Here is a 13,818-nt window from a genome sequence, read left to right on the forward strand (position 1 = left end):
ATCTAGTGTGAAGGTGGCCCTGGATGCGGCGCAAGGAAATGTGGCCGTGCATTCTTGTAGAGTGGTAACATGAGGTTTGCGAAGGGAATCCGGGGCTTTGCAGCATCCTTATGTACCTACTGGGTATGCATTGTAATAAGGCACCGACAAGGTGCGATCAAGCTGTCAACGCGCAGGTTGTTGGGTACCTATGTATGTATGTATGTATGTACATATTTATGTACATACATACATACCTTCTACCAGTACCTACAGGCTCTCAGGCAACAAGCCCCACACTCCCACCCCAGGACAGTTATATCTGCCCTCCATATTTATCACTAATGCCCCTGAGACCGACAAGATGGAGTTGTTTCCATCGCCATTTACACCCATCCCATCCTACTCGCTGCCCGGACCAACGAGTTCAGCCGCATTACCAATTGACTCAATGTCTACGGAACGAGCCACTTCTCAAGATGTTAACAACCTAGCAGGGAAAACAGCACCGTACCAAGGTATCTCACGCTGTTTGCGTTCAAGACTATATCCCGATTCTATAAATGCGAGGGACCCTGTGTCCCTATCTCGAGAAGAACTATTGTGAAGAAAGGCACCAATGTCCATCCCACAGAAGCAGCGACCATGTCCTTCGTTGCTTCTCAGACCAAGATTCCAGTTCCTCGTGTACATTGTGTATTTACGCATCGAAATAATACCTACATATTGATGGAACGCGTACGTGGGAAAACACTAGCCGACGCCGTGCCTGATTTGTCTGAAACCGATCTCGAGCGCGTTCTTCTGCAACTTCGCGACATGCTGAAAGAGCTGTGTGCAATACCGGCGCCGGGCGCCGCTATCCAAAGCTGTCTGGGAGGCTCACTTAATGATTCTCGCATCCATCGGCAAGAGCCAAGGTTTGGCCCGTTTTCCTCAACACTAGAATTCCACGAATGGTTAAGAGAAGGCCTTGGACCGGAGCAAAAGCCAAAGTACGTTGATGACGAGGAATGGGCCGAATCAAGGACATGATTGCCCTGCAAAACCGGGGATGGCAGACGCCCGTCTTCACCCATGGCGGCTTGAACCCCTTCAACATTATCATCCGGGATGGGAAAATAGCAGCCATCATTGACTGGGAATTTTCAGGCTGGCTTCCGCGGTACTGGGAGTATACATCTGTTTGCCCGGAAACAAGACAAGAGAAGCATGGCAAGACATGGCAGCCAAGTTCATTGACCCTTGGCCTGCTGAACTTCGAATGGAAACTATCAGGCAGAGGTGGTGGGGGGACTTTTAAACTGGCATTCTGCGTGCATCGCCACGACCTCTTTCTTCTCCATCATACCACAGGTGGCGTGGGTTCCAAGATACGGCCCTTCTGCTTGTATCTCCCTGCTGCAGCTCTTTTCTTAACGTAGCGCGTAGCTTTCTCGTGAGCAGACTATTCGTGCTTTTATGCCAAGCCCTGCAACGGGTGGTTGTTGACATTGCAGGAAGAGATGCCCGTTTACGTGCATGATGGTAGCTCCGATTCAATTACTCATTCTAAGTGTACATCCCGCGGCAGCGTGAATTAAATCCCGGTGTATAAAAGAAGAAAACAAGAAAGGAAAAAGCCCACGACTGGATGGATTGCATAGCCTCGGGTACACACTCATGATGCTTCACGTCACTGTGGCTCGCCACCTCCGCCCAGCGATCGATGAAGATGACAGCCGCGTGCCTTGGCAGTAGTAGGCAGCAGAAAAAAGAAAGAGATCGAGCGCGCTCCGTTGCCAGGTTTGATCTGGAGGCGACGAATCAATGATGCTCCCGCAAAACAATTGCTGGTTACTGACGTATTTATGTCGTCCTCGAACCAACTCGGCCGCGTGGCTCGACGACCTGCACGGCAGCCCAGTCACCAGATCTGCTGGGCAGCCAGCGAGCAGGGTGGTGTCGGAAGCCTCAGCCGTAGTATTCTGTGGGGAGAAGGGCGCGAGATGGTGTGTACTAACACTGATAGCGTGGACTGGTGGGTAAGGTTTCCGTTTCCTCGACGCGCATTCGGTGTCCGGCTGCCCAAGATGCCCTTCCGAAACTTGGCCGGCTTGGTCAACTTGCAGGACCCTGACAAGCCCTTGGGCGGGTAATCAGGCTTGCCCATCCGACGATGTGCATTTTTGCCACGGGGCAGGCACATGCTCGGTCAGGATTGTCTCTTTGAAACAGCGATGACGGCAGCTGACACGGAATGTTCCTGTTATCGTGTCGGAGGGGCGAAAGAATCTGACGCTCTTATCAGACGCTCTTGAGATAAAGGCACAAATGGTCGACCAACGTCGTAGCTGAGGTGATCGTGATAGTCGTGATAGAAAACCGATAGGAGAATGCCATGGACCGAGAACCTGATAAACAAACAAACTAGTTAGTTGGAAGTTAGTCACCTGGCTGATAGGATGGATCGCCCGTGCTCAGAACAGATGGTGCGGGGAATGCCATTGGGCGGTTTGCCACGACCCGAGAGATAACCTGCTAAGCCGAGCCGGCGCCGCGAGTCTCTGATTCCTGTTACCCTATCACTCCACTGTTTTCTGAGTCGAATGCAGGCCGACTGCAAGATAGAATGCCACCCGAATGCCAGATTAGGAAGACGGCGGCTGTGGGGAGCCAACCACGAGGGGGTGTGGAAGACAAGTTGGGGGAGGCTTGGAGGGGCCGGTCGGGGCGGTTTGCAGCATGCATCAGGTGCCCCGGCGATATCGGGCCCGGACAGCGCTTCCGACGACGCCATCTCACCAACACCCCCGATATAAGGCGAAACAGAGTTTCCGGATGGCTATTTGAAAGAGCCCTCCCCTCCTCCTCGTTGATTTAGTTTGTTTTTTTATTTCCCATCAGTCTGCCATTGTTTGGATTGTATTTGACCAAGCGTACAAAGACGATATCGAGTGCTGGTAGTATATTGGCGACTACAGCTACTTCCGCTTGTCTTACACCACGCCGCAGACCACCACAACAATGTCGGCGCTTGCCCCCGTCACCACTTCCCTGCGTAGGCAGGCCCTCAAGCCTCTATACAGATACTCTGGTGTCCGATGGCACGATAGCGTGCGACATCTCACCGGCACTACCACGGCCGGGCCCTCTACTTCCCCCAGTCCCTCCATCCCGGCTCCCACACGCACGGCACTCTCACGCCTACCATGGCTCACACTCCTCCGCTCCGCGGTCCTCACCACCATGATGTGCTCGCCGACGCTCCTCAAGCCCTCCATCCTCACCCTCGGCCTCATCACACACCCCAAGACGCCCCTATTCAACCCCGAGACCAACCCGCTCCTCAACCGGTTGGTCCGGCACGCCGTCTACGATCAGTTCTGCGCCGGTACCAACGAGGCTGAGGTGGCCAAGTCGGTTCGCGACTTCAAGGCGCTCGGCTACCAGGGCGTCATCCTGACCTTTGCCAAGGAGATTGTCCTGTCCGAGGAGGAGCGCGCCCACGCCGCCGCCAACCCCGGGCGGTACACCCAGGCGCACCACGATCTGGTGACCTCGTGGCGCGACAGCTCGCTCGCCTCCCTGCGCATGCTGCAGCCCGGCGACGTGCTCGCCATGAAGATCACCGGCGCGGGGCCCATCGCCATGGAGGCGCTGCAGGCCCGCGCGCCCATGCCCGCCATCATCGACGAGGCGCTCACCGCGCTCTGCACCCAGGCCAAGAAGCAGGGCTCCCGCCTCTGGTTCGACGCCGAGCAGCAGTCGGTCCAGCACGGCATCGACGACTGGGCCATCGAGCTGATGCGCCGCTGGAACGGCGACGGCCAGGCCCTAGTCTACAACACCATCCAGGCCTACCTAAAGGGCGCGCGCGACGTCGCGGACCGCCACATCGCCGCCGCCGCCGCCGGGGGGTGGAAGCTCGGCGTCAAGCTCGTCCGCGGCGCCTACATCGAGCACGAGGAGCGCTGTCTCATCCACGACACCAAGGCTGACACCGACGCCTCCTACAACGACATCGCCGACAGGCTCATCAGCCAGCGCCTGCCCGCGTCACTTAGCGACGGCGAGGTCGCCGTCGCGTTCCCCAAGGCCAGCCTCATGCTCGCCACGCACAACGCGGAGAGCGCCGCGATGGCCACGGCGACGCACAGCGCCCGCGTCAGCAACGGCCTGCCCACCTGCAAGCTCGAGTGCGCCCAGGTCGCCGGCATGGCCGACGAGCTCGGCTGCGAGCTCATCATGAACTACGAGAACACGCTCGCCGACCAGACCGCTGCCAACATCATGGCCCCCAAGCCCTACAAGTGCCTCACCTGGGGCTCCGTCGGCGAGTGCATGGGCTACCTCCACCGCCGCGCCATCGAGAACCGCGGCGCCGTCGAGCGCACCAAGCACATGGCCGCCGCTCTCCGCAAGGAGCTGTGGCACAGGCTATCCTTTAACTAAGTGGCATCTGTATTTTGATTTTGATTACGACCCTCTTAGCAACAGGGAGGAATTTGCATAAAACATCATGACTGATAAGCGAGCATGGGTCGGCCTTGATTATTCTATAATATTAATTTCAGCTAGAAAACTCCAGATTAGACTAAAAATCAGGCAAGTTACCTATACAGCAGATCGCTTCTTGTGACATGCAAAGAGTTTTCAGTAGCGATAAGTCTTGTTGGAAAGATCTGCGTTTAAAGCAGTCACAAGACACGGCACGGAATGAAGATGATCATATGATGTATATGTTTCGGATAACCAAGGGTCTATGCAAGTCTACGCAAGTCTAAGTCTATGTAGCACAAAATAAAATGAGGGGAATTGTTCATTGTGCCCTAATTCAGGCACTCTTGTCCGACTCGAGGCTAGAGAGCAGCGCCGAGTTTGCCTTTTCGTCCGCCCACCGCTTTCTAGGCAGCTCAAACGTCGACGTGATGCGGCCATAGGACATGCCGCCGAGCTGCGCGATCGGACGCAGCTTGTCGAGCTCAATGTGGCTGACGTCGTCGTTGGTAGCGTCCTCGCGAACCCAGAAGCGCGTAGCCTGGATGAGCACGACGCCGGCCGCGCTCATGCCAGGCTTGCCATGGCCGAGCTCTTTGGCGTCGACGACCTTGCCCTCGATGGATAGGACGGACTCGTGGACGCGGCCGGGTCGCACCGTCGCCGCCGGGGCCTCGTGCAGGCCGGAGATGGTCCACTCCGAGACGCCGTGGGGAGGGTCCAGCGACGTAGCGTTGACCGCCTCCATCATGCCTTCGGACACGGTGTTGATGACGCACTCGCCTGTGTCGCGGAGGTTGCGGTACGTGTCCTTTTCGCGGCCCGGCCGCGACGAGAAGCCGACAACGAAGGTGGGCGGGTCGTGGTCGACGACCTGGAAGTAGCTGAACGGCGCGAGGTTCTTGGTGCGGCCGTCGGCCGACACGGTGCTGATGAAGCCGACGGGGCGCGGGGCGATGCCGGACACGAGCAGCCGGTAGTTGCTGACCATGGGACGGTCCGTGGCGTAGGGGTCGACTTCGCGGTGCGTCCACGACGGGTCGTAGTCGCGCGCGCCGCCGCCGTACTGCCAGCCGGGGTTGGGCTGCTTCGTCACCTGGATGGGCGTGCCGGCGTGGTCAAAGTCGGGCCGGCTGGCTTGCTTCTCGGCGAAGTCGGCGGCGCGGTCCACGATCTTGTAGCCGGCCTCGGCCTGCTTCACCTGCTCGGCCGCGGAGCTGCTGCTCCTTCTACTAGACATGACCAGAAAGACAGGTCGGTGTCCTTTTAGGGAAAGTGGTCTGCATTGGAGGGGGATTCATTTGTGTAAGTGCAAGGATTCCGAGGCGGTACGTGGCAATTTTGTGATGTCAGTGGGAGGCAACGAACCTGGTCAGGGGAGCCAACAAACGTGCCGATTTCAGACCCGATGACATTTGTCTTATCGCGACCCCTCTCTTCGCTGTAGAAAAAAAAAGGAAAAATGCTGGATCTCCGGAAGCGATCGTGATTTGTGCCCAATTGTTCCTTTTGTAGCCGATCGCATTAGTCATAGGAATGTCATGTTTTCATACTGGTTCCAGGATGTCGGATGGGTTGTCCGAGACCGTTCCGACGCCGGAGGTGCCCACAAAAATTTATTGATAGCGGATGTCCATATTTACTGGGCGCCTTCTGGAATGGTTTGGTTGCTTTTAGTGGCTCGGGGAAGCTGCAAGCAAAGTACTCCGTAGCGTCCGTCCAATCGCCGAGTCGGCCCTGCTGCTGACCTCATCCTTCTCCATGGTTGCAGCGGCGCCTCGTCAAAAGCGACAACTCCTCAACCACTATACCACTGTCTGCTGCGCAGTGCCTGACGAGGATTCTGCCTCTTTAATTACGATCGTATGAATTAATGCATAAAGACAAGCCCGGTTAGACCCTAGTCAACCAACCAAAAGCTTGTCTGTCACAAGGCCAAGTGGGGATTTCGCCCCCAAAATCTGGCACCAGCGCACTCAGACTCCTCCAACCACGTAATACCACTGTTTTTTCCCCTGCAAATGGTGTGCGATTCCCCCAGAAGACGCTGTCCGAAAGTATCGACTTTCCCGGGCTTCTGGATCACAACCCGACCGACAACATGGACAGTCGGCCGTCACCTTCCAGGGTGACCAAGAGGACAGTCCCAAAGGTCTCGAAAGCGTGGGTGACAATTCCGATGGCAACTTTGCTTCTGCCACCCTCCCCCCGCTCCCGCGGGGTTCCGACACTCGAGCTCGGCTGACCAGAAAAATTTTGTGAATCAGATGTGAAAGATGTAGGGCTATGAAAGTAAAGTGCAGCGGGGAACAACCCTGCTCCCGCTGCGCGAGACAAAACGAGAGGTGCTACTTTGTGGCCGAGTCCAAGCGGATATCAATCTCTGAGAGGTGAGAAACAGCAGCCAAGCCAACACACAACGAAGGACACGCAGACGGCGGCCATGAACGGCCTCACCACGGATCCCGCTTCCGTCGCCGGCAATGGCCTGAGAACACTGAACCCTCAAGTACTGACAACGCCCGTGTCGCCAAGATATCTCCGTGAGCTGGAGGGTCGCAAGGCCCAGGATGATCGCATGCTAGATCCCGTCGCCGCACCGCGCCGGGTGGATGTCGATGCCCTCCTCACACAGCCAAGCCCGAGTACTTCGTCGTCGCGCGCAGCCTTTGGCTTGCACCCGCGCGATGTAGCCCAGCACAATGATCACCATAATCACGGCCAAGACAGCAATGGTCAGTCGTCCCAAGGACCTATTCTCTCGGCTGAGTCGTCCTCTAACACCACATCAGGACCAACACCGTCACTGGCCCCCGACACTGGACGTCTATCATACCACAGCAGCCATGGCAGCAGTGTAGATGACCACAACAGCATCGAGCCCTCGTTTATGCAGAATCCCTTGGCAGATAACGACTACACATTCACTAAAATGAAGGGCAGATTCTGTAAGCATCTTTCCCCGCGCTTCCTCCTTTACACTGTTACACAAACTGACTCTTGTTTGTCTGGTGTCTAGGGTACATGGGGCCATCCTCGTCATGGTCCTTTTGCCGTCGCGTTTTAACGCTACTCGGCCAGCACCTCCCGGACCAGGGCTACGTCGCAGACCCGGGTCACTTTGACGGCGGGCACAAGCTCGTATGGAACGCGGTGCCGTGCGACGAGACTCCCGACGTGTCCAACTTGCCGCCGCTGGACTACGCGCTGTTGCTCTTCAACGTGGCCAAGTTCTACCTGGGGTCCATTTTCTACCTCATTGACGAGCAGGACTGGCTGCGAAACCTGTACGAGCTCTACGAGGACCAGTCGGCCAAGGCGGCGTCGTCGCGGCACTGGTACGCGCAGTACCTCCTCATCCTGGCCTATGGCAAGGTCTTCATCACCAACCAAAGCAGCGCTGAGGGTCCCACGGGACACCAGTACGCGGCGCGCGCCATGGCGCTTATGCCAGACCTTTCCGGGCTCGCACCCGACTCCATGACAGCCGTGCAGGCGCTCGTGCTCGGCTCAGTGTACCTACAGTCGATCGACATGCGCGTGGGCGCGCTGCAGCATGTCTGCCACGCGATGCGCATCTGTATCATCGAGGGCTGGCACCGCCACATGCCCGTCGAGGTGGTAGGCGTGCAGCACTCGCAGCGCTGTAACCTCATCTTCTGGGTCGTGTATAAACTGGAGCGTGAGTTCGGGTCGCTCATGGGCGCGCCGTCGTCAATCCGTGACGAGGACATCACGGCGCGCGCGCCATCGGATCTCAACGACTGCTTCGACGCGCGCAACATGGCGCTGCACGTCCGCCTCGCGCGCCTCGTCTCCAAGATCCTCAACGCCATCTACGGCGTCGGCCAGCGCTTCGATGGCTCCCTCGTCACCAACACGCAATCGGTGCTGCGCGACCTCGCCCAGATCTCGCGCGATGTCCACGCCCTGCTCGAGTCGCACTTCCAGGGCTCCATCAGCAAGGCCTCGCGCATGGCCGTCCGCCTGCTGCTGTCCTACCACCACTGCGTCGTCCTCACCACTCGGCCCGTCGTCATGTGCGCCCTCCACATGCACATCAAGCGCACCAACTCCATCGTCGCCGGGCCCGTCATGCTCTCCACCCCCGTCGCCTCCCTTCTGCAGTCGTGCGTCAACTCGGCCCAGACCGTCCTCCGCATCCTCCGCGTCATCGGCGACGAGGACCTGCTCGAGGCCTTCCTCCCCTTCCAGCTCGAGGACGCCTACTCGTCCGCCTTCGTTCTCTACCTCGTCCGCACCATCTGCCCCTTCCTCGTCCCCGACGACAACTGGGAGGAGAACATGCAGAGCGTCCTCGACAAGATGATCTCCAAGGGCAGCATCGTCGCTCCCGTCCGCAAGATGGAGCTCGCGCAGCTCGAGCGCTTCATGAACGCCTTCACGCCGCCGGCCCCGGCCGGTAGCAACGCAGGCGGTGCTACCGGTGCCGGTGGTAACGGCGCCGCGCACGGCGACGATCATCACATGTCGGAGCAGGGCCACGGGCACGACGACAACCTCGACACGCCGCTGACGCCGAGCGTCGCGGCCGACGAGCCGGGCTGGGACCTGTTCCAGACGGACACCATGATTGGTATCTCGCCGGGCGAGATGCTTGACCTGGCGGCGCAGCTGGAGCTCAACAACCCTTTGCTTTCAGCGCTACATGAATGAAGGGAAAAAGGAATTAAAAAGATTAAAGCGAACATCTTTACGAACTGATCAAGACTCGGCGAAAAAAAAAGAATAAGGCATTTCCAGAAGTTCGATGTGAATAACTTGACTCGATCCGTTATGAGCTTTGTTGGAGTGTTGTGCGACAATTGTTTTGAAAAACACGCATGCCAAATCTTTGGTGGTGCTTGATTCCATGTACGGCATGTAGTAAGCATACTTCGTGAGTTTGTCGACAATGACCAGTTACCAACAAAGCTCATAACAGATCGAGACAAGTTATTCATATCGAATTTCTGGAAATGCCTTATGGAATGCCGTTGAAAGGTTCTGCTTGACCTTTTTAACAGCATGAGCAATCATGACAATGCCTGAAAAAAAAAGCAATCTTCATTAATGCAAGGGATACTTGTTCTTTCGCACTATGCTACAATTTCTTGGTCTATCCAGCAAGCTGATGATATTTTGTCTACTGCCACGCTCCCATCTCCTTCATCTCCTGCGCTTTGCCGCGCCTCATTGCCCGCCGCCATGGACCGCCGAACCGCCGTCTAGGCATCCGGGACGTACACGCCATCCTTGCAGAGCACGACCACCTTCTTGAAGAAGCGGCGCCACTCGAGCGGATCGCCCTTGACCTTTGTGAAGCGGACGTCGAGCACCTCGCTCCCGTCGGGTAGGGCCTGCCGGTGGACCTGGATCTCGCCGTGCAGGCTCTGGTTGCGGCCGTCGACAGCGCGGACCTTGATTGTGGCGACCGAGTAGGCGTAGAGGTTGGGCGTGACGGGGACGAGAGGCACGTTGAGCTGGTGCAGTGCGTCGCTGAGCATCTGGACCAGGTGCGCGGGTGGGACATGTGAGAAGAAGCGCGTGAGCGACTCGGCGGGGCAGATGTCGCGGAACTGGCGGGCTTGCTGGGTCAACGTCATGGACGGGCCGGGCGCCTGGGAGAACTGTGACATGGAGGGCTCGTCGGCCAGTGCTTCGAGCATGACACGCCGTCCGTCGCCGGCCCGTGGCGGCAGCGAGGCGGACGGTACGGCCATGGACCGGAGGGCGGGGCGCTCGAAATCCCAATCGGTATCGACTATAGGCACGTCGGGCTGGGTTGCGGCGAAGCGACCGGCATTCATACCCGAGTCAACGGCCATGTCGTCGGGCATGGACGACGGGCCACCCTGCGACAACGGGGACTGTCTTGAGAGGTCGACGCGGAGATTCTCGAGCATCTGAGTGGCGAGGTGGATGGGATCGGCGACGCGGCCATCGCTGGTGAGCAGTGGGTTGTGCCGCGTGTACCAGGGATGTTGGCGAACCTGCGCAAAGCTGAAGCGCTTTTCTGTGTCGACACACATCATACCACGTAGCAAAGACAAGGCTTCGGACGGGACTCGCTCCCACAAGGCATCGGTGCTGTGGCCGCCGGATTTTACGTATTCGGTGAACTCCCAGCTGTTGGGGGAGGGCTCGTCCCAGGGAGTGTTGCCGACGAGCAGGACAAAGAGGACGACGCCGCAGGACCAGACGTCGACACGGTCTGGGGCGTACTTTGTGGCTGTAGCAGCCGCGGCAGACTTGCTGTCGGGGCGGCCGCAGGCGAGAATTTCGGGGGCAATGTAGGGGGGGCTGCCGCAGAGGGTGGCGCTGAGCTTGCGCTGGCCCTTATACTCGAACATGGTGGCCATGCCAAAGTCGGCAAGCTTGAGGGCGCCGTCAGCAGAGAGGAGGACGTTCTCGGGCTTGAGGTCGCGGTGTGCGACGCCCTTGGAGTGCATGAAGCTGACGCCGCCGACGAGCTGGAGGAAGTACGCCTGGGCTACGTCCTGGCGGACGCCAACGTCGGCCTCGATCTTGTCGAAGAGGTCACCACCCTCGGCGTACTCCATGGCGATCCAGCGCCAGGCGGCGTCCTCGCCGGAAGCGAACCACTCGATGACGTGGGGGTGCTGACCGATGTGGGCGTGCAAGGAGACCTCCATGGCGAGCTGTTTGGCGGAGACGCGGCCATTGCGGACGGCGTAGCCCTTGTGGATGAGCTTGACGGCGAAGACGGGCGTTTGGGCGTCGAGCGGGATGGCTTTTTTTATACTGCGCATCGGGGGGTAGCGCGAGAGAAAGGCCCGGGTGTTAGTCGGGAGGCTATCATTATTGCATGTTTTTTATTCACTTGTTACAGTGGGCGAGGGGCGTACGAGGCATAGGCACCGCGGCCGACCGTCTTCGAGATGATGCGAAACGGCAGGTCGCTCGGTAATGGGTCTAATTGTGACTGACGACCGATTTTGTTAGCGGGTTACATTGTTGTGAACAGAGTAATGGTTGCGTTTCTATAATAATAATCATATCGATAGAAAAAAAAAAGGACTGTGTATCTTTGGAGCCGTGTTTTGTGATACCGTGCAGACGCCAATGGCGGGGTAGAGTGAGGCCGTTGGGGAACGTACCATGGCTCCGGCTGAGGGTGCCGCAACGGGGGCACGAAACTCAACTCGCTCGATTACCTAGCTGCAGATAATGGATACACGTAGAAAAAGAAAAAGAAAAAATGCGTAGGTATGACGAGGGCGGTCCCGAGTCCGGCGCGAGTACAGGGTCGGATGCGTTTGTTGTTGTGGTGCAGGCAGCTGCAGCTGTTGGTCATGGGTGGATTGTGTGACCCCAGAGTTGTGTGGGACTTTTTTATTTTGGTTGTATTTCTCCGTGAGCGTCGCGTCGGTGCCGCGTCTGACCGCGTAAAGCTGTTTTCATCAGCAAGGGCGGCCGGCCCCAAGCCTTGGCCTGGCCTAGTAAACGGTTGGCCAGCAGGCTGTGGCTGGTGGTTTCAGCGCCTCAAGTCCCCTGGACATTGGCAGTGCTTCACTGGCTGTAGCCCCCTTGTGGCGCCACATCCATCTAGCCCGTTGCTGGGCAAACAAAAAAAGCACCCGCCACCAACAACCCAAGCGCAAAGCCCACTCACTGACTGAATCACTCGACTTCCGCTTCCAGCGCTTCTTCTCCTCCGAACCTATCAATCTCCATCTTGCCGCCCATTTTGCTTCATCTTTGCTCATATCCCAGGGGCTTCTTTTCTTCCAATCCAGCACGAAAGAAAAATAAGTATCATTTCTTGTTTCACCGCCGCACATACAACTCCTCTTCTACTGCAGTTCCGAAACCGCGGTGCCCGTATAAACCACCCGTCGTCGTCGTCGCATCGTTTTCTTTCTCCCTAGCATCCCTCTTCCCAAAACCAATCTTGATTCCGTCTGCAGCCTACCGTCGCATCTACTCCTTTACTTCACTATTCTTATTCTCGTTCAACCAACAGCCACCAGCTTTAACTCTCAACTCTCAACTCTCAACTTTTGCGACCTACCATCCATCGTGCCTACCTACATCGCCACCAACTTGTCGCCTCCTTCAAACGCACACCACGCTCAGCTAGGCCGTCGCCTTTTCCTAAATCACAATGGATTTCGCAATGGAAGACAACCAAAACTCTGCGCCCGGCAGCGTCCAGGCTGCTAAGCTCAACGCCTCACGCAAAGGCCCCGACTCACAAAGCGTCACCAAGCGGTAAGTCAAGACAGCTGTTGGTTCCTCGTCCTGGCTGCTGCAAAACGCAATTGGATCTCTCGAAGCTAACCAGCGGTCCTTCATTAGCTTGCAGACAGAGCTGATGCAGCTGATGACATCGCCCGCGCCCGGTGTTTCCGCGTTCCCCTCGGCCGACGGCAACCTGCTCTCCTGGACGGCTACCATTGAAGGCCCCGACGCCACGCCCTACGCCGACCTGACCATGAAGCTCAGCTTCGCCTTCCCCTCCAACTACCCCTACGCTCCTCCCACTGTGCTTTTCAAGACGCCAATCTACCACCCCAACGTCGACTTTTCCGGCCGCATCTGCCTCGACATCCTGAAGGACAAGTGGACTGCGGCCTACAACATCCAGACTGTCCTGCTCAGCCTGCAAAGTCTCTTGGGTGAGCCCAACAAGTACGTCCCTATCCAGTGTCCCTGACAGCTCTCTCTCTCTCTCTCTCTCTCTCTCTCTATTTCTTTTAATAACACAAATTTAGCTCCTCTCCGCTGAATGGTGAGGCTGCAGAGCTCTGGGACAGCGACGCTAAAGAGTTCAAGCGCAAGGTTCTCGCCAGACACCGTGATGTTGAAGACGAGTAGACGGGTGGTTTCTGGTGTCTTTTGTATCACGACAGCCGCATTTATCAATATGGGAGTAATCTGGGAGTCTTTTGGGGGGCCTTGATTACTTTGGAATTCTCGCCATGGTTCTTGGATTGCATCAGCGTTTCTGTCCCTGCGAGAGCTGGATATGCCTACCTACACACACACGCAGGTGCTTGATATACCCTCTGGCTCTCGCAGCCTGGCAGAGCGTACAGCCCCTCTGTGCATTTTCATTCTTAGATACGACAAAGTCGACCTGCCTTGCCAGCGAGACAATACATGATTACAACATGCGATTGGTTCCATCAACGTGAATGACTCTTCGTGGGTACGACGACCTGCATGCACTGTAAAGGACCTCCATACGGCGCTCGCTGGTTTTGATTTCACAATTCATCTGTATTTTTTTGTTGTTAAATCAGCGTGAAAAGCTACAAAAGCCGGTTGCAACTCCAGAATGCCATGCCCAACCGAAAAAAAGAATCCATTTTCCGATGACCGAAAAAAATGAGT

General features: G+C 57.1%; 5 protein-coding genes across 5 annotated transcripts; 3 read left to right on the forward strand and 2 right to left on the reverse strand.

Annotated features, from left to right (window-relative positions):
• Positions 1-2,985: 2,985 nt before the first annotated feature.
• ISF_02862 (Proline oxidase) lies at positions 2,986-4,413 on the forward strand (the record flags this gene model as incomplete). Its single annotated transcript, XM_018846468.1, has 1 exon — positions 2,986-4,413. One exon carries the CDS (start codon positions 2,986-2,988, stop codon positions 4,411-4,413), a length of 1,428 nt encoding a protein of 475 aa, XP_018706196.1.
• Positions 4,414-4,795: 382 nt separating this feature from the next.
• ISF_02863 (FMN-binding split barrel) lies at positions 4,796-5,698 on the reverse strand (the record flags this gene model as incomplete). The annotated part of the gene is made up of 1 exon (XM_018846469.1): positions 4,796-5,698. One exon carries the CDS (start codon positions 5,696-5,698, stop codon positions 4,796-4,798), a length of 903 nt encoding a protein of 300 aa, XP_018706197.1.
• Positions 5,699-6,901: 1,203 nt separating this feature from the next.
• Positions 6,902-9,135, forward strand: ISF_02864 (Fungal specific transcription factor; the record flags this gene model as incomplete). The annotated part of the gene is made up of 2 exons (XM_018846470.1): positions 6,902-7,406; positions 7,478-9,135. 2 exons carry the CDS (start codon positions 6,902-6,904, stop codon positions 9,133-9,135), a joined length of 2,163 nt encoding a protein of 720 aa, XP_018706198.1.
• A 551-nt stretch (positions 9,136-9,686) lies between these two features.
• ISF_02865 (serine/threonine protein kinase) lies at positions 9,687-11,231 on the reverse strand (the record flags this gene model as incomplete). Its single annotated transcript, XM_018846471.1, has 1 exon — positions 9,687-11,231. The coding sequence occupies one exon, from the start codon at positions 11,229-11,231 to the stop codon at positions 9,687-9,689; it is 1,545 nt and encodes a 514-aa protein (XP_018706199.1).
• Positions 11,232-12,586: 1,355 nt separating this feature from the next.
• ISF_02866 (Ubiquitin-conjugating enzyme/RWD-like protein) lies at positions 12,587-13,299 on the forward strand (the record flags this gene model as incomplete). The annotated part of the gene is made up of 3 exons (XM_018846472.1): positions 12,587-12,693; positions 12,781-13,113; positions 13,197-13,299. The coding sequence occupies 3 exons, from the start codon at positions 12,587-12,589 to the stop codon at positions 13,297-13,299; spliced, it is 543 nt and encodes a 180-aa protein (XP_018706200.1).
• Between the last annotated feature and the right edge of the window lie 519 nt (positions 13,300-13,818).

This window comes from Cordyceps fumosorosea, assembly GCF_001636725.1.
Source record: "Cordyceps fumosorosea ARSEF 2679 chromosome Unknown scaffold_5, whole genome shotgun sequence".
NCBI lineage: Eukaryota > Fungi > Ascomycota > Sordariomycetes > Hypocreales > Cordycipitaceae > Cordyceps > Cordyceps fumosorosea.